General features: G+C 32.3%; 2 protein-coding genes across 2 annotated transcripts; both read left to right on the forward strand.

The window, feature by feature from the left end:
* Nucleotides 1-13,669: 13,669 nt before the first annotated feature.
* LOC142322573 (uncharacterized) lies at nt 13,670-14,215 on the forward strand. Its single transcript, XM_075361648.1, has one exon. It carries the CDS (start codon nt 13,670-13,672, stop codon nt 14,213-14,215), a length of 546 nt encoding a protein of 181 aa, XP_075217763.1.
* Nucleotides 14,216-14,287: 72 nt separating this feature from the next.
* LOC142322574 (uncharacterized) lies at nt 14,288-14,992 on the forward strand. The gene has a single exon (XM_075361649.1). The coding sequence runs from the start codon at nt 14,288-14,290 to the stop codon at nt 14,990-14,992; it is 705 nt and encodes a 234-aa protein (XP_075217764.1).
* Nucleotides 14,993-21,051: the final 6,059 nt, after the last annotated feature.

Raw genomic sequence — 21,051 nt, forward strand, 5'->3', positions numbered from 1 at the left:
TCTGATTTAGTATATTGGAAACCTTTTTTTTAGGAATAAGATTTTGTTTTTTTTTTTAACAAAAATAGCACGTTCGTATAATTTTTATTTATTAATATGTACGTTATTTTTTTTTACCATAATAGCAACTTTATATGTATTTTCATACAGTGAAGGTTTGGAAAGATATCGACAGGTATGATAATTAATGCGATTGTTAATTAGCTAATATTAATTAACTTAATTACCACAATTACGTGCTCGTTTTGACATATTTATTCACTACGCTAAATTGAAAGGGCCAAAGTGAGGTATGGACAGCAAAATTAAAAGTCAATAGTACTTTTTAAACGAATAATATGCGTAATTTTCTGATTTTAGCGCAAGATTTATTGTTCTTTCCCCATTTTCAATGAATATTAATTTTTTGCGTTTATCGTAAATTATTAAAATTACCTAACCGAAAACCTTTTATTTGTTGCTTACATAATTATAATACCGGTTTAATGGCCATCTTAGGTCGCCAAAAACTTCTCTTAAAAATGGTAAAGCCAAATATGATCGAGGTCAGTAATGAATTGCGGGTTTTAAAACAACAGCACGCAAAGAAATTTCAGTCGTATATCGCTGGTATTCTTGCTATTTTTTTCTCACTACCTTAATCTAGCTAATCCAAAGTTTAAGAAACGATTTTACTTGTGCGATTTAATAAATGATCTCATAAAAAATTATGTTACTTTTCAATCTGTAATTTTGAAAATTCGAAAAGTATACGCATCTGTCGTGAAGTTTACTTGAACCTAAAACACGGATATATATATTTTTGCATTATTCAACCAATAATAACTTTTTGTACCTTTTAACCTTAATTTCCATCTTTTCCCGTCACTGATGAATGTCTTTTTAAAACGATTTTCTTATTAAAAATAATATTAAATTTCTAGAAGTTTCCTTAAAAAAACGATGAAAAATATTTCCAGGAATGTATGAGGTGTGATCGGAAAGTAAGGTTACAACATTTTACAAAAATCGAAAAATGTATATTAATTAATGATACTTATATTACACGATACCCAAGAACATTGCTATTTTTCTACATATCTGTCGTTCAGTTCCAAGCATTTGGTCAGCCGGGGTGTCGACTCTCATATTCCTGTGTTACACATCCATGCCGCCATCTCCTTTGACCGTATACAACGGTATTCTTCACTTCTTCAACAGTTGAAATGCGGTTTTCGGCCACATGATTTTCCAAAAGGGTTAAAAGAAAAATGTCACTCGGCACCGGGTCGGGGTTACGGGCAGGATGGTTCAGAATATCCCGACAGAGATTGTTGAGGATATCGACCGTTTTGCGTGCGATGTGGGGCCGAGCATTATCGTGCAGCAAACTCCATTTGTCAGCCGTCCTTTTCTTTTGTTCGGACGAAGCTTTCGGAGGGTCTCGCAGCATTTGTCGGTATTTATGGATGGACCTGGGATAAAAAAATCGACAAGCAAAATTCCTTTTCGATTCCAGAAAAATGTCGTCGGATTTTTTTCGCAGATGGCTGCGTTTTGAATTTTTTTGCCGACGAGGAACCGGTATGTCGCCGCTGCTTGATTGCCTTTTGGATTCCGGTGTGCAGTGAGCCGCCCGGGTTTCGTCTTCGTTTGCAATAGAGTCGAGGAATTCTTCACCCTCGAGCTGATAACGGTCAATAAACTCCCGTACACGATGAACTCGTTTTGTGTTCTGTTAACATTTTCGGTACCCAATGCGCGCACAGTTTTCGAAAATTCAAACGTTCGGTTACCGTTTCATACAGTACAGTTCGACCGACGTCTGGACACATTTCATGAAGTTCGTTCGCAGTCAAAAGGCGAACGTCCCGAATCAGCCGTTCGAATTTGTCAACAAACTCGTCTGTCACATCGACGGTCTTCCGCTCCACTGTTCATTGTGAATGTTTGTTCTACCATCTTTAAATTCCCTACACCGCTTTTCTTTATCACGTGACATCGCATCGCCGTAAACAGAAATAGTTTAGTGGCGATTGTTAGGGGCTTTTCATTATTAGCGATAACGAGATATCGGAGGAGAGCTCGCACTTAACACTCGGCGTAGTCGGGAATCGCCGGGTTCAAGTTAAGACACGATTCTGACGTATCCGATCGAGCTAATGATCCAATCCCGGCTTGTTCTCTTCGCTTGGATCTCCCTTACATACAGAAATTCCAACTTTGAAACGAAATATTTTTTTCGGAGATGTAGACACGTAGTAACATTACTTTCCGAATATACCTCGTAAATATTTACATTTGATTATTTCATTTTGAAAGTTTATTCGATTTCGGCGAAAAAATTAAGATGTCTTTTATTAAAGATTATCACTTATTTAAAAAAAAGTAATTCTTAATACAAAATGAAGTATTTTAAAATAACGCTTAAATCACGGGTAAAGACTTATTCAGGGAGTGATAATTTGTGTTTTATACTCAAGATTGCATTAAAATATAGGTAAACTATAACGTGAAACGTATTATTTAGAGCAGTGTGCTCTATTATAGGAAAAAGCTAACAGATAACATTCCTGAATTCTGCAGAATTTAAAGCACTCAATAAAACAAGTTAATTTACTACTTTTGACATGCTTTCTACTCGATAAATTTATGCATTAAAATTTACGTAGCTAATTAAGTAATAATAATAATATTTGTGAATGAGTATGATTTATGTGTGTATATATATATATATATATATATATATATATATATATATATATTTATGTTTTAAATAATGGAATTATTAATTTATTGTATTATTTTTCTTTATTAATTCTTTCTTTTTTTTTTAGCGTTTAACATTATAATGTTGAGCAATATGAACCAGACGACTACCGTAAGAGATTCGTTACTGCGTTGGTGGGTAAAAGTGTTCGATATGTTAGGTGTACTGTAAGCGGGTGGACTGAGGAATGAGCGTGGGTTTATCGGTTTCCCACACGGCCCGGGCAACACAACCGGGCGCGGTTACCGGCTCCAGCAGTACTACAGAACGGAAGGGTAGCGGTAAACGGTAACGGCTAGTGAGGAGAGCTCCGACGACGACAGTTATAGATATGATGATTTGGTACGAGCGATATTGTAAGAAAAAGTCTTGTCCGTTGTGATGTGCATGTGGGCTTTCTGTGAGTTCGGTATCAGTGGCCCACAGCCACAGCACTTGCGGACGAAACTTGTTAGCACGTTTTACAAACACATACGTACGTATATCGTGTTGCATGTTACTGCGTCAGAACTTAGACAAAAAGTCATTTAAAATTATATAAAAACTACTAAGACTGCATTTATACATATTACAACCGACATTAATACTTGTATATCCTATTTAATAACGAACAGTTTAAGTTAAATTCGATATAGTTTATTTGAAAAAATCGAAATTATTTGCAACAGCCGCTTTTATCCAAGCGAAAGCGCAATATTAATAAATTTTTATATCTTTTAAGTTATAAAAAACCATCGCATTTATTTTTACTTTCCAAAAATAAAATTTATAAACGATGTAAAAATTGTAAATTAAATACTTAAAATTGTTAAAATAATAATTATCATTTCTTCTAAAAGGGGTTTAATCTTTCCGATTCTTCATATTAGTAAAGATTAACGGTTAACGACAGAATAGTAAATTCATCGGTAAACCCATAAAATATCTCCATCAAAAGAGATGATTTTTGTAAAAATTATACTGTCCCACGAGAGAATTATATCCGTATTTTACGAAAGCAAAAAAGCTTTCTTTAAAGAAAAATTATAAACAAAATTAAAAAGAGATTCAACAGCGTCGTTCCATTAAATACCATAATTTTCGTTTATTAAAACATTCTATTAAATATTAATAAAGGTAAACTTATGAAAAGGATGAAGTTATCGAAAATTAATCGATCAAAGAGTGAAGTTATTAGTTACAAAGCTTTATATATTTGCTTCTGCGAAAAAAAATTAATAACAGATTTGATCGTTGTTTATTTAAATTAAATAAAATTACGTTTTTTTTGCAATTTCGGTGCTATCTGATAACTATTTATAAATATAAGTAATAATAAATTACTTATTGTAAGTGTTAATAATTATATTATTATAAGTATTAAATTAAATGAAAGCTACTAATCGAGTAAAAATAGGTTTAAATTTTCTTATGCTGAAAAAATCTAATAAAATAGAAAATTTATTTAAGTTTCTGCAATGTAATTTGATGAATATAATTACTATCGATCGAATTAATGAAATATCAATAAGTATCTGAATAAAGCAAAACATGTTTTGAAAAATACGAGAATTTTTTACATTTCTTTTTATAAAAAGAGTCAAAATATTTTTAAATAAACAAAAACATACACGCTATTATAATTCTAAAGCCAATAGAATACTGCAGATATTGTTAAAATTAAAAAAATTCTGCTAATTTTATTAACGTTAATTTTACTCGATTTGTTTTTTGTGCCGTCTTTTATCAGAAATCTTCAATTAAAAGACACTTTAAAGTTATTAAAATATATAAAATTAATAATAATGCATTTTCGACAACATCGATTAAAATAATAAATTTAAAAAAAAAATATTTAATAAAATTTTGTAATAATTTTATTATAATTTAGTAAAACGTATAGATAAGATCTTTTTTTTTTTAAATGTAAAATGACGATGACACATGTCTTTAAATGCGTTTTTAATCGCTATATTTTCAATGAAGTGAGTTTTTTAAAAAGATTAACTTAAGATTTTTGGTTAATATAAATACGTCGCCAAAAATAACCGTGTAAAAACTCCATTTTAAAATAAACTAGTTCGCTTTTAAGACGTAACGTTCGACTGCACAAATCGATATTTTTTTGTCTGAAATTATAAGAGAAAACTTTTATAAGAATTCCGCTTATTTTCTTTGAAACATTAAAAGCGCGGTATTTTGATATTTTTCTGATGTTGCAGCCGACTTATTTATTTATTTTTTAAAAATTGAAACCCCTTCTCCTTTTTGTTAATTTTTGGTAGAAATAAATCGTTTTAATACATTTATTTTTGGAAAATTTTCTCTAAATTCAACCGTTCAAGAACTGCAAACGCTAAAAGGGAAGACCGATTTGACAAAATGTTTTACAACGAACTTATATTTGTTATGTAATATTCTAATTTTAACATTTTGAAAACTAAACCGGATTCAACATATACTTAAATAAATCCGGTCGAAGATCAGGTGTACTCGCTGAATTGTTGTATTTAGGAAAAATTAAAAAAGAATTCAAATTATGTTTTCCATCGAAAACCGGCAAAGAAAACGAGAGGTTTCTATAAAAATAATAAAGTTAGCTGCCGTATTGTAGAAATGGAAATAATTTTTGAAATGACAACGCCGTATTTTTAATGCTCCGGGAAAATTATAGAAGTTCCTCATTTAAAGTGTTTTTGTACTTCTTACAGTTCACATATTCTGAGATCCTAATGGCGGCTCGCTTATAATTACCTTGTGTGTGCATTTATATATACATATATATATATATATATTCATATTTTACAGTGTTATTACGTCTCAACATACTATTGACCGTAAATCATTTTTCATTATTAACAAATACGGTCTAATTATTATTTAAATTTAACATATTCTTAACCGATGATGATAATGCTAGTGTGGAAAACAAGTTCGTAAAATGTCTTAGTTATACTAAATACAGTACGACCTCCCTGTAACACGGTTCAAAATAAGGCAGACATAAAGATGCCCCTCAAAAAAGAACTGTTATCAGATATGAAAACAAATTTCTACTTTTTAGTACGTATATTGAAACGCATTTTAACTACGTATGAATTTAGTAATACATCAAACGTAATAAATAAATACGCTAATATATTTAGCTTTGTGAAGTTATATGTAACTGTAAAAATAATATGAACTTCAAGCAAACAAAAATAACTTCCTACATTTTCAAATAACTATGGTAAATCTAAGCGTTAAGTTTCCTACTCTCGCATGTGTCGCGGTAATGCGGTAATGTGTTTTAAAAAAGTAGTAGTGCATTACTTTACATTATTTTGGATTCAAATCGATTACTACAGTAAAAGAGAAAGTAAAACTTTCCTTTAAAATTACCATTAATTACGGCTTAAAATTACCGTAAAACAGTGTGAAAATGAAAACAACATGGAATAAAATAGATACAAAAATGTAAATACTGCACAATACATAATCTGTAATGTGTTTTTTATTTTTCTATATTTCATATTATCCTACAATTTTCTCATTTTTAACTGAAACATTCGGTAAAATTTTAAATGTGTTACGATATTAGCTCGATCGTCATTGTTTATTTGGTTTACTACTTTATTTTTAAATATCACGGGTAGATTATAACGTGGGCATAATATTCGTCTTTGGACGACCGCATTATAGCAGGCTCGTACTGTGTGTATATATATATATATATATATATATATATATATATATATATATGTATATATTTTATGTATATGATGATGATGATACTCCTAGTTTGTAAAATATTTAATTAGAAATGTGTATAAATATGATTAATAAACTTGTAGAAGATTGAAAAAATTACAATGTGTTATTTTGAAACCCAATAAATGTATAAAACACCTGTGTATTTTCCTACATTCACCTTTTTTCCAACTTTTAACTGAAGATAATTTATCTATTTTAAAATTATTAGAATAGAAAACTATTAAATATGAAATTTGTTTGTAAAAAAATTATGTTTAACATTTTTAGAAAGAAATAGATAAAAGCAATGATTTTACTTTGTTTTTGGTTTTAAGTGGCTTGTTTGACAAACCACTTAATTATAACATTTAAATTATTATATTACACAGCCTTTTACTACAAATATTTTATCGGATGGATTAATTCTACATACATTAATAAAATTAAGTAAAAAATAAACTTACTTATTTTATAATTTACTGTTTATTTTATTTATTAAGTTACCTGTAAGAATATCATTCAATAATACAGAGTGTCCCATATAAAACGCAACCCATCAATCACTCATCCATGAAATTTCAAAAGTCAAGCTTACTTCCCTACTCGTTACTGAAATGGACTCGTCCAACATCTGAACATCGTGGCGACGCAGTAGAACACTACCGATAGTAACAACAATGCAATCGTAACGTTCAGTGCATTGCTAGAGACAAGATGGTGTTTTCGCTAGATGAACGTGTTTTCATTGTTGAGTCGTACTTCAGTACGAAATCAGTGGTTGCAGTGCAAGATTTGTTTCGCCATAAGTACCCAGATTAACCAGCTCCTAACAAACCATCAGTATTAAGGTTAGTTGCAAAATTTCGAGAGACCGGTTCTGTTAATAACGAGGAACACAAAAGATCTGCGTCAGTGTTGAATACAGATACAGTCACTGAAATCAAAGACCGATTACTCGCCTCGCCAAATAAATCGATCAGACGTTTGTCTGCTGAAATTAATTTGTCTAAATCAACTTGTTCATCGGGCGACCAAACAATTACGATTACGACCTTATCGCATTCAAACGGTTCATCGACTTCTTGAGTCCGACAAAGAAAAACGGCTACAATATTGTCAACGGTTCCGTCGATTTCTGCGTGAGGGAATTAATGTTATGGATTCGTTATTTTTTACAGATGAAGCACGGTTTCATTTGGATGGCTACGTAAACAGCCAAAACAGTAGAATTTGGAGCGCTGAAAATCCCCACGTTTATCACGAAAAACAATTACACCCGAAGAAGTCGGGCGTGTGGTGCGCGATATCGCGGAAGAAAATAATCGGTCCTATTTTTTTTCGAGTACACCATTAATGCAGAACGATATTAGGATATTTTATTTCAGTTCATTGACTCTTGGAAGAGGAAGACAAACACTGCTGGCTACAACATGACGGTGCGACATCGCTCTACGCAGGTTCAACTTCTGATTTCGTTGAGGAATTCTTTGGTAATCGTGTTATCGGTCGAGGCTTGTGGCCACCAACAACTCCAGGTTTGACTGCGGCGGATTTTTTTCTATGGGGTTACCTCAAAGAAAAAGCCTACAGCAACAAACCACGAACACTTGAACGATTGAAAGTCAATATTGAACAAGCTGTATTAAATATCCAGCCACAAACTTTGAAAAAAGTTGCAAGAAACGCTGTAAAAAGAATTGAAGCTTGTATTTAAGAAGATGGCGGCCACTTCTAACATTTACTCTAAATGTAAGGTAATGGATGGTAATAATAAAAATTACATTTACATTTACACATACCTTTTTATTATTTCAATACCTACCAATATAAGGTTGGGTTGCGTTTTATATGGGACATCCTGTACATCTAACCCATCTAAATTTATTTGAACTTTACACACACACACAAAAACAAATATATATATATATATATAAATAAAGCCAATTAAATATTATGAAATCGGCTTTTATATTTTATAATCTACACGAACTTCATTTTTTTTTAAATTTGTTGGATGATTAACTTAAGATTATGATGAACTTAAGATTGAAGCTTATACGTGAAAATATAACAAAACTAACCCTGACCGGATTGGTATTTAATCTTTTAAATAAATTGAAAACCTATGCTGAACAGTTATTTAAATAAAAGAGAGAAGAAAAATTTTTATAAAATATGAAAATTAGTTATCAGATGATGTTTCGGTAACTAAACTATAATCATCAGTCGACTCTATATAGGAATTTACTTTTATATAAACATAAAATGAAAAAAATTAAAGTAAAATAAATAAAAAAAGAGTAGCAAAATTTAAATCACCGTTTTATAAAGTGCTTAAAAAATTCTACCTGTATTTATAATAACACAAATACAAAGAAATGAATACTTGTAAGAAATGAAAAAGTAACGCGATTAGTTATGAACAGTCCAAGCTGAAAGGTAAGTTATATCAGAATATCTTACAATAATTAGGATATTTATTTAATAATTATGCAAATATACAATTTTTTTTTATCGTTTCTCTATGATATTTTATCCTATATTTATAAATAAAGTTAAGTAAATATTCTAGAAATAAATGAAAAGTCAAATGATAAACATAAAATTAACATATTAACCAAAATTTATTTTTTTTCTAAATTTAGAAGCCCAAAACATTTACATTTATTCGTTTACCTCTTCAGATGAAAACTATCAATCGTCAATGAAAAATTGAAATCAATAATTTTTAAAAATTCAGAAGCTACCGAAAGTAGTATAATCGAATGTAATTCCTTAACGCTTACGAATGACAGAATAAAAAACTACGTCTACACACCGATCGAAACGATGTGAAGTTTTACTGCGTAAAGCTTGAAGTTATTGAAATAGAATAACTTATCGAAATAGTTAATATATTACTTCCTTATCAAAAAACGTTCGAGTATTTTAATAAATATATCGATGAATTTTTCCAGGAAATTTAAGAAGTAGGCTATATATCGCATGTATTTATACAACATTATAAATGCCAGAATAGCGAGTTTAACAAATGAAATATAAGATATTGGAAACAGACAGACTTCCCTTTGCGAGATAAATAATTGTCATTAGTCGCTAATTGCACTAATACACAAAAAATTTTTTTTAGTATTTCTCTAAGTGTGATACCATTTCTAGAATTTCTTTTTGCGTACATTACAGATCTGTAAATAGAATATTTCTATCACCCTTAGTTTTGAATAAATTACGCTTAAAAAAAAAATAAGGGAAAATATAGTTGTTCCGTTCCATGTTGAGCTGGTTGGTGCTGCACTCAAGCATCTACTAGCGCTGGCCGGCGAGTTAGTCTCGTACGAGCATTCTAGGGCAGAATCCCGCTCAGTGCGGTTATGATTGTTAAGTCTAATGTGACTAAACCCACCGGGTTGGTCTAGTGGTTAACGCATCTTCCCAAATCAGCTGATTTGGAAGTCGAGAGTTACAGCGTTCAAGTCCTAGTAAAGCCAGATATTTTTACATGGATTTGAATACTAGATCGTGGATACCGGTGTTCTTTGGTGGGTTTCAATTAACCACACATCTCAGGAATGGTCAAACTGAGAATGTACAAGACTACACTTCATTTACACTCATACATATCATCTTCACTCATCCTCTGAAGAACTATCTAAACGGTAGTTACCGGAGGCTAAACAGGAAAAAAAAAAGAAAGAAAGTCTAATGTGACTAAACCCACCGGGTTGGTCTAGTGGTGAACGCGTCTTCAAATCAACTGATTTGGAAGCCGAGAGTTCCAGCGTTCAAGTCCTAGTAAAGCCAGTTATTTTTACACGGATTTGAATACTAGATCGTGGATACCGGTGTTCTTTGGTGGTTGGGTTTCAATTAACCACACATCTCAGGAGTAGTCAAACTGAGAATGTACAAGACTACACTTCATTTACACTCATACATATCATCCTCATTCATCCTCTGAAGAATTATCTAAACGGTAGTTACCGGAGGCTAAAGAGGAAAAAGAGAGAGAGAGAGTCTAATGTGCCAAGTTGTCTAATGTGACACTCTAGTATAATTCTGTCTGGTGCAGCTAATTACTTATTCATTGGTCTAATGTGACTTGTATTTACGATAATCAAAAATGTCTAATGTGACAAATTAAATTGACCTATTCAGAAAAAACATGGTGTTTATTTTTTTTTCATAATCTCAACCATCATTTCAAAATAAAGTCTATACTCGCTCTAAAAACTTAATATAGCCCGTTTTTGCGTCCGGTACTGCGATCTAGTGGGTGCTAGCGCTAACCGGCGAGTTAAGTCGTACGATCATTCTACGTCAGAATCCCGCGCAGTGCGGTCGTGTTTTCATTTCAGTCCAAGGGGACTCATAGTTTCTTGATAATGCTCAAGTTCAATTATGAATAAAGTGTCATACATTCTTAAATTAATTGTGACTGTTGTAATTGAATCAAAATATCAAGGGTGACAAGAAATTAAATATAACAATTCAAGAAGAACATAGTGTTGCTTCATTTCATCATCTACCATCTCATAAAAAATACGGATAGTATAACATTCGTTTGTGGCCGGATCATCAAGTCGCCGGATCAATTGGATCGAAGGGTCTCCGAATTGAGGGACAAGATCGTCAAGTCGCCGGATTAAGGAGCCAAATTAGTCGAAGGATTCACAAGGCAGGATTCGTAAGTTGGGATCAAGTTGCCGGATCAAGCGGTATTTATAATTTATTTATAAGCAATGTTAAATAAAATTATTAATGTTTCATAAAAACCGTGCGAACTCTAATTTCATAGAATAGTGTATTTAAAATATATAACAGTTTATAAAATTAAATATATTCAAATGGTTGCAACAGGCAATTACTCGCAGGATTAGAACAACAGCAGGTATGTGAAGCATACCTTCAATACCGGTTTTCGTAGGCTTCTTCGTTAGAGCTGTACTGCACACGCAAGCTCACGCTCGCAGTTCACGTTACATATTTTCGTTTTGACCTGAAGAAAGAAAATTTCAAGTTACACATAATAATCTAACAATATTACATTGTATTCAACCTTATCTATTTTTATTAGTATTATTTTATAATAACTTAACTTCTTATAAATTTCATATTATCTCTGTCAATGTTGTAATTCCAGTAAAAATGGAATTTAAAGATTTAATTAAGAAACGAGATATGAAAAACTGCATAGCAAAATTTAAAAAAGCGTTCATTGATAATTTCAAGTCCGAATCATTCGATTATTATCTATTCACTATTAATTTCAATAAGCTATTAAAACATGAAAAAACCTTTTTTGAAGTTCAGTCTGAAATAGAATTGCACAAAGATGCAACATATAAAGACTTAGAGGTTAGGGACATATATGGTAATATTTTTTATGAACTTAAATTAAAACATAAAAAAACTGAAAATCGTTTCAAAAATTGAGATGCAACTGATTCAAATAAAATAATTAATAAACCCAAACTAATTACATTAAAACCTATACAAATTGAGCCCTTTCATGGTGATGTAAAAGCTTGACATAAATGTTTTGATCTTTTTAGTAGTTTAGTCCATAGCCGCAAAGAATTTCCTGATGTTGAAAGATTTTGTACCTTAAAAATTTCTTAAGGGGTAATGCTTTAGATGTAATAAAAAATTTATCCATCTGAAAATTATGAAACTGCAATAAAATTACTTAAAGCAGGTTATGACAACAAACGAGTAATTGCAGCTAAACATGCTATAGAAATTATTAATCTAAAACCATTAAAAAAGAAAATTCCGAAAATTTATCTAAATTCATTAATCAAATTAATTAAAAAATTAATGCATTAAAGTCTAAATATAAATTATATAGAATTTATTATAACACAATTAATTACTAAAAATTTTTAATTTGAATACTTCAAAAAATTGGAAACAAACATTAGAAGATAATGAATTTCCGAAGTTAGAACAACTTATTACTTTGTTAGAATCTAAGCGTAAATTACTTGAATCCGCGGACACAATTCAAGGTAATGAAAAAGCACAGCCGTCTAATGTAGGCTTTAGCGGCAAAAAATATGATTATTCAAAACGTAGTTCTAATAAAATGTATCTTACGTAAGTAATTCTAATAATTTTATGTGTACATTATGTAAACTAACAACCATCAATTGTATCTATGTGATAAATTTTTTAATTATAATATTAATGAAAGGAAACATTTTGTATTTCAGGACAAATTATGTCTTAATTGTTTAAGTAAACAGCATTGAGAAAGAGTGCGCAAGCAATCGTAAATGTAAGAAGTGCTCACGAAAGCGTCATACTTTAATTCATTTAGATAAAACGCTGCAAGAAGCAGAAAATAATACTTCTAAGCCGAATCAAGCTCCCCCAGTTAATAAGTCACATTGTACTTTAATAACAGAACTCAACAAATCTGTTTTACCAGCAACAGCTGCAGTTAACGTCAAGGATAAACAAGGTAATTTCATTCGAGTCAGGGTCTTACTTGACTCCGCTTCGATGATTTCATTTTATACTGAAAGGTTTGCTGCTAAACTTGGCCTTCAAACCAAACCTTTATTGATGCCAATCTCAGCTATTAGCAATGTTGTTACTAAATCTAAGCTAAGTGTTGATTTAAATATTAATTCTGGGTATGAAAATTTTAATTTTAATTTGAAATTTCATATACTGCCACCTATTACAGATTGTTACCTAATGATTTTATAAATGTAACCGACTGGGAAATTTCTTGTCACCTTTTCTTGCCGATCTTAATTTTAACGTTCCTGGGCAAGTCGATATTCTTTTAGGAGGTCAATATTATCTTTCTTTGCTTAAGCCTGTCCAATTAACTCGTAATTCTAATTATACCATACTTCAAGAAACCCGTCTTGGTTTCATAGCCTCGGGTCAATTCCCTACTAAATCTAGTAAATGGAAAAATAATTAAGATTCAATATCGCTTTTTGCTAGCAATGAACAACTTTCCTTTTGGAAATCTGAAGAGATCGAAGATCGTTTACCGACCAAGGAGGAATCTTTCTGCGAAAAACATTTCTTTGAAAATCCCTTTCGTGATCACAGAGACAGATTTGTTGTATCTCTTCCTCGTAAGGAAAACTTTGCTTTAGAAGATTCGTATGAGAATACAAAGCATCGTTTCATTTGTTACATCGTAGACTTCAGAAAAGCGCTAAATTTAAGGAAGACTACTTCCATTTCATGAAAGAATATCAAGAATTAGATCACATGCAACCGATAGATTCAACTCAGTATAAGACTCCATCTGAAACATTTTATTTGCCTCACCACGCAGTATTTCGTGAATCTTCCACCACTACCAAAACCAGAGTACTATTTGACGGTAGTGCAAAAATATCAAACGGCCGATCACTCAATTTAATTCTTGCTACAGGTCCAGTAGTGCAACAAGATTTATTTTCGAATATAATTCGTTTTAGAACTCATGGCTACGTGCTATCAGGAAATGTTTCAAAGATGTATCGACAAATTCGCATCAATCCTCGAGATTTTCCACAGCAAAGAATCATATGGTATGATAATAATAACTCATCAGTCATTCCATACAATTTACAAACAGTTACTTACGGTTTAGCACCTTCACGTTTTCTAGCTACGAGATCTTTGATTGAAATTTCTAATCAAAATGAAGCCTCCTTTTCTCAAGCTTGCCGATCAATAAAGCAAGATTTTTATGTCGATGATTTGCTCACTGGTTGTGACAATATCGATCAGTTAAAAGAATAACACAATGATATTTCGTTATCGCTTAATAAATACGGACTTTCGCTGCATCAATGTCATTCAAATGTGCCTGGTATGTTCGATGATTCTGATTCCTTCATCAAATTAGACAAAGATGAAAATATCAAAACACTTGGGTTATATTGGAATCCTCGAGGTGATAATTTCATTTATCAAATCAAACAAAAGGATGATAATTATTCTTACACTAAACGTTCTCTTTTGTCGATTATTTCTTCTTTGTTAGATCCTTTGGGTCTACTTGCTCCTACAACCGTTCCATTTAAAGTGTTCATCCAAGAGTTATGGTGCGCTAACCTTCAATGGGATGAAGTTCTTCCTGTTCCGCTAGCTGAAAAATGGAATTCTCTGTATTCTCAGCTCAAATATTCAAGTAATTTTAAGAGTCCTAGATTAGTTAAAATCAGTAGTTTCACTAAGAGTTATCAATTGCATGGATTTTGTGATGTAAGTAGCAGCGCATATGGTGCTTGTCTTTTCACCAGATCTGTTGATAGTAATGAACACGTTGAAATTTACTTACTGTGTTCAAAATCTAGAATTGCTCCTGTCAAGAAAATCTGTACTCCTAGGCTTGAGTTGGACACCGCTGTTCTGTTGTCTTGTTTATTCAATAAAGTTAAGTGTATTTTAGGTATAAGATTTGATTCAATCCATTTTTGGTCGGATTCTAAAGTAGTACTTTACTGGTTGTCTTTGCTTCCTAGTAGATGGAAGATATTCGTCGCAAATAGAGTGCAAAATTCAAGAGCTAACTAAGGAATGCTCATGAAAGGACGTTCCTTCAAGGGATAACCCTGCAGACGTCTTGTCACGTGGTTGTATACCGCAGGGGTGGCCAACATATCTGTATATAAGATCGATTTTTATTTTAAGTGTGTCGCGATCAACTTGTTGTCATAGGCGTAGTCTAAGGGGGAAGAAGGGGTGTAAAATGCATACTATGTTTATACACTGTGTTTCAGTATAAGGTGCATTCCAGCGAGGTATGGGTAGATAAGTAAAATATATTATTTTTGAAAACACTTATTAAGTTTTCGAGATATAGGCTCATGAAGAAAATAAATTTCCAGACCCAACTTTTGATAGCAGCATTCCGTACATGCGGTACCTAAAAAATTCGATTTTCCGACACTTTTTCAAGATAGATTTTTACTTACTTGAAATGAAATTTAATTTTTTTATCAACTGCAATGTTTAAGTTGTACTATATGTTCATAAATATGAAAAAGTTGTTATAAAAATGCACAGTATGGCTGATAATTTGATTTCAGTATTTCACTTTCGCGTTTTTTTGGGCCAGGAAAATTTATAATGAAAGAATAATATGACTTACTTTTTGCTAATATATCAATAGCTGGCCGAGTACCCCTCGTACTGATATATAGATATACGGCTTATCTATCTACGTAAAAAACAACAACAATAATTATTTAAAGGGCCAAAACCTCACGTCCAGGGCAATTAAAAGAACATGGATAATTATTAACAATATTTATTAATTCAAAGTAGTTACAGATAAAGACAGATTTAGAATTTACTTTGTTGCCTTAACATTAATGGGAAGACTGAATTTGTATGTCTCTAACCAAGGAATCATAATTAGGTGTATATCCTGACAAAGATAATAATAATGAGTCTTCAGTATGGGAATCAGACAGGACAGAACGTTGTTTAGTCTTCGTTAGCTTCAAGTATGAAAATGCCGATTCGCATAGATATGTAGATCCGAAACAAGAATAGATATATTGGCTACATTTGGTGATACTGGGATGTTATTATCGGTTGACATATTTCCAAAAATCATCTTCAAATTTTCTGGCTTGTAAGATTAAGTCAGTTTGTAAAATTATAATTTAATTTTTTAATGCCCTTTGATCCCTTTTACTTAAAATATATATTACATTAAAAATGTTCCTAGAAAACTCATGAACTGCGGCAATTATCTCCGTTACATTGATTGAAATAATAACAATACTGCATATTAAGATAGGGGACAGCAATACAAGTATATTAAAATCTAATATAGATATATTCAAATTTACAAGAAGTATGTTAAAGTTACAATATATTTATTACGGTTTACAATACTGGCTTCTTAATTTAAATAGAATTATTGTTATTCCTAATATAATTGTAATACTGTCCCTTATTTTTCTCTCAGTGTAATGACCGCAGTTTAGAGATTTGTTGCCGAGAATGCTCACTTATCAAGTAAATAGATAGGTAAGAAAAGCAATTTAATTTAAAACAAACAAAAGATACTTACATTTTAAACAGAAGAAGAATTGAAACTTAACGTGGTCACCGAGGATAAATAATATTGATTAATACTAATACTGTTAATACAAAAGAAAAGAAGATACCGTATGACACTACCAAATATTCAAGTTAACTGACTGTGTTCTTCGATGAGTCGAGTCGTAACTATTGCGATCACGCATTGCGTCTGGTGACAAGTGTAACACATAAGTCAAAATGTATTGTGCTGGGTGGGCGGAGATCACAATGTTAGGCTGTCAGAATTCTAGGAATTTACCTTGGCAAATTCCCAGAATGCATTAAACTATTGCTAGAAAGTTTTGTCTTCTACAATCGCTTCAAAGTCCATGTACACGGAATTCCACCCCAGACATTGCGAGCGATCGACGATCGACCAAAATTGGCCTCGCGATCGACTTGTTGGCTACCCCTGCTATACCGGATGTATTAACCTCTTTACAACTTTGGTAGAATGGTCCGTCGTTTCTGAAACAAGATGAGGATGCCTGGCCATCCAATCCGTCTATCGTTTCTATGACTCCGCCAGATTCGTTCAAGGAAGAGAAGAAGCCTAGCAAAACTAATGTGTCTTCAGCTGTTCTTCAAACAACAGAAACTTTAAAATTTTCAAAACCATTTTCTTAATTTGTACGAACATTAATCATATTTTCATATTGTCGTCGTTTCATTTATAACTTAAAAAATAAAAATAATCGAATATTGTCAGATCTGTCACCAGAAGAAATCTATTCCACGATGGAAATACTTATCCATCATGATGTGCGGCGTACATCTGATCCTGCTCCACTTACTCCTGGATATTTTTTAACCTCTGTTCCGTTAACTTCCTTACCTGATCCTGATTTCTCAGGCATTAATATAAATAGACTTACTATGTGGTAGCTTATATAAAAATTATTGAAAGCCTTTTGGAAAACATGGTCAAATGACTATTTACATTCCTTGCAGCAGAGGAATAAATGTAAGATCTCTAACAATAACGTTTGTGTTGGCGATGTAGTTATAATAAAAGTAATTAATCTCCCTCCACTGACGTGAAAATTGGGAATAATTGTGAAAGTACATTCAGGTAATGATGGATTAATTAGTTTAGTTGATGTAAAAACTAATAATACAATAGTAAAAAAAAAAATTAATAAATTAATTCTTCTCCCAAATTCAGACGTTTGCAATGACATAAGTTATGCTGAATGTAATCAATGAGATTTGTTTAACGTCATCCTCATGTATTTGTTTATTTTTAATTTATTTTGTTTGTAAGCCTGTAGCAATATTTGATTTGTTGCGGTAACTTTAATTTTTATACTCTCAAAGTTTATGTAATTATTTTAGTCTTTATTTGCATATTAAGTTTTATTTCATGTGATGCATTATAGAATTATAATTAAGGTAATTGTAATTGGTGGGCGGTGTGTTCTGTTCCGGTTAAGCCGTCCGGTGCGGCGATCTAGTGCTCACCGCATGCTAGCGCTCACCGGCGAGTTTTGCCGTACGGAATGGAATGCAAAGTTGGCAGGAGTCTATTACTCCCTACTTTATCGCAGAACCTGGACAGAGTCCCTTGCTGCTGGATCATTCTAATCGGGCTTGTTTTTAAAAGGGTTATTTTTTAATCTCGGATCTAATTTTTCAAGTTTTGTCTATTATTATTTTAGTGAATTTAAGACGGATTTAATTGCATTCCAATCCGTTGTTAAACCAGCGTTATCGAACCCATTTCATGGGCCGACCGCGAAAGGCTAGGCTTATAAAGCCTGTCCTCCCGACGTAATTCCCCTTCAGACCGTCCACTGAAGTCCTTTCGGTGCTAACTCTTTAATAGGCTAGCAGGAATACGCCACAACGGGGCACTAGCTATAAGGAGGGAGCAATGCGTCCCCTTTTCCGGAGGAGTCGCAATTGCTGGGATATTTTGTCTTACTGTAAGTTTTTTTTTTTTAAATTTAGACCGCGTTTTTGTTTTATGCGCGACTTACCGTGTTTGACGTCTTCAAACTATATAACTCGCGAAAACTTTTCACTCGCGACCCCGGAAACGCGTCTGACGCACTATTCCGTTTATGGCTCATGCGATATGGAGGCCCCTAAGCCTGGTTTGACGATTTTCGGCTACCGCACCGCACCATCACGGTGGTTCGTCCAGTACGGCGTGAGGCCGCTTCCTTACAACTGTCGGAGTTGGGTCCTCTCGGCAGATGTCCCGAAGATGACTGTGTTCGGACACAGCCGCTCTCCCGAACAGTCTGCGCGCCTGCGCCTCCCCCACCTTGGACACGGATTGAAATCTCGCATCAGATCGGAGAGTGGCGTTCCTGACGAACCACGGAGCTCCAAAGATCGTCCGCAACGCGATGTTTTGGACGGCCTCGATCTTCTTTTGAAGCGAGGAGCTCAACACTGCCCCCCATGCCGGGTAAGCATATGTTAGAATCGGCAATACGTACAGCCGAATTTTGCCGTACGATCATTCTACGTCAGAATCCCGCGCAGTGCGGTCGTGTTTTCATTTCAGTCCAAGGGGACTCGTAGTTTCTTGATAATGTTCAAGTTCAATTATGACTAAAGTATCATACATTCTTAAGTTTAATGTTATTATTGTAATTGAATCAAAATGTCAAGGATGACAAGAAATTAAATATAACGATTCCAGAAGAACATAGCGTTGCTTCATTTCATCATCTACCATCTCATCAAAAATACAGTCCACATTAACCTCTAAATTCTACCAATAGTTAAAATATGTAAAATTTATAATTTTGCATGGCCATCCCTGTGTTAGATTGATTTAGCTGATGCATTTCTTTTATAAATACCCTCAGGCATATCTCGAATTAATGTCCAACAGTAAATGGCAATGATGTTAGTATTCCATTTCCCTTTACAGAGGGTGATGGAAACGTTCACCGTGTTCGTCACTTACGTCTCCGAGGTTGTCCGGGAAAAACTACAGATGTGAGTGGAGGAAATGTATTTTCAACATATTACATCACACAGCTCTGTATGAAGTAAGAAATTGATAAAAACAATATCGTGGTAATTGTCGGATTTTTGTTTGCCGAAAAAAGTTTTGCAAACGTCTTTAAATGAAGCCCAAACTGTACTTTCTACGTTATTTAACATTTAGTTAAATACATCATCTTTTACCAACTCTCTTATTTGAGGACCAGCAAATATTCCTTCTTTAATTCTTTTTTATATCCTGAAGGGCAACAAAAATTTCATTCCAATAATATTCGAATATGTATTATTTACATTACTGTGTCTTTGTAACGTAATTACTAGAAAATAATCGGGTAAATAAACAAGTAAATAAAAAATGCCTTTACATTTAATAACACATTTATTTATTTATTATAATTTCTTAATATAATTTTATGTATCCATTAAAAATAAAAGTTTAAATACAGTTTCAACATTAACTTAGTAACCTTGTGTATATTCATACACATACGGTAACACAACGCACACGCACACGACACACACACACGCGCGCGCGCGCGCGCGCGTACAAACATCCATATAAACAATTCAGAAAAAGGAAGCCTAGTTTTTATTACTTAATTATTTGATAATACAGTGATATAGAGAAGCATGCATGCAGATTATCCTGGAATATACAAGTAGGTAAATGATGTTAAATAATACAGATATTTTTTTATTTGTTTAGTTAATCCATTACGTTTAATTGTATTATTATAAAACTATCTTTAATTTTGTATTTAGATATGCAAAAGATATGCATACATTAATATCAGATAACACTAATAAATAAAATTATATATATATATATATATATATATATATATATATATATAAATATTAATTATTACTATATTAATATTTAATATGGTATTATATATTAAGTACTGTATTATATTTATTTATATATATAGCTTTATATAGCCTATATGTTGTATATAAAATAATCATTTTCTTAATTACATCTCACAGACACATAATATACTTAACTTACAGTAGTAAAATGAACTGTAATATTCCATAAAATATTTTAACAATTATAGATAGTTAATAGATATAAAAATAATATACGTATGTACGGTAGATATGTTGAAAGATATGGAAAAATTAACGCATTTCACAGAAAAGTTTGTAATTCGAATACTTTCAAAAAACTTTTACGAGAATGTTCTGTCTGCTATTTATGTAGTCCTAATATTTACAGTAGTATCCTTTAGAGGCAAAATCATAAAAACTAGTAAGAATTTCAAAAGCGACAGGAGGTGTAAAAGGAAACAGTCGCTTGCTTCACCTGCCGGTGAGCGTAACTGTAAGAACACCTACCTCTTCCGCTAATAATTGTCTCTTCGAGATCTTGCCTCTCCAAAACGCCCCTCTAATTATTAGGACTTTAATTTACAAGACATTATAATCTTTATCAGGCTATATTTAAACTGATCGTAATTTATTCACGGTTAATCGATTCGTTGTTCGAATAAATCCTTTGCGCTTATATTCTTTAAATAAATATTATGTGTTCCCCAAGCTTCTTCTTTGATTCTTTTTTAAATTTCTGT

This window comes from Lycorma delicatula, chromosome 4, assembly GCF_047948215.1.
Source record: "Lycorma delicatula isolate Av1 chromosome 4, ASM4794821v1, whole genome shotgun sequence".
NCBI classification, from domain to species: domain Eukaryota; kingdom Metazoa; phylum Arthropoda; class Insecta; order Hemiptera; family Fulgoridae; genus Lycorma; species Lycorma delicatula.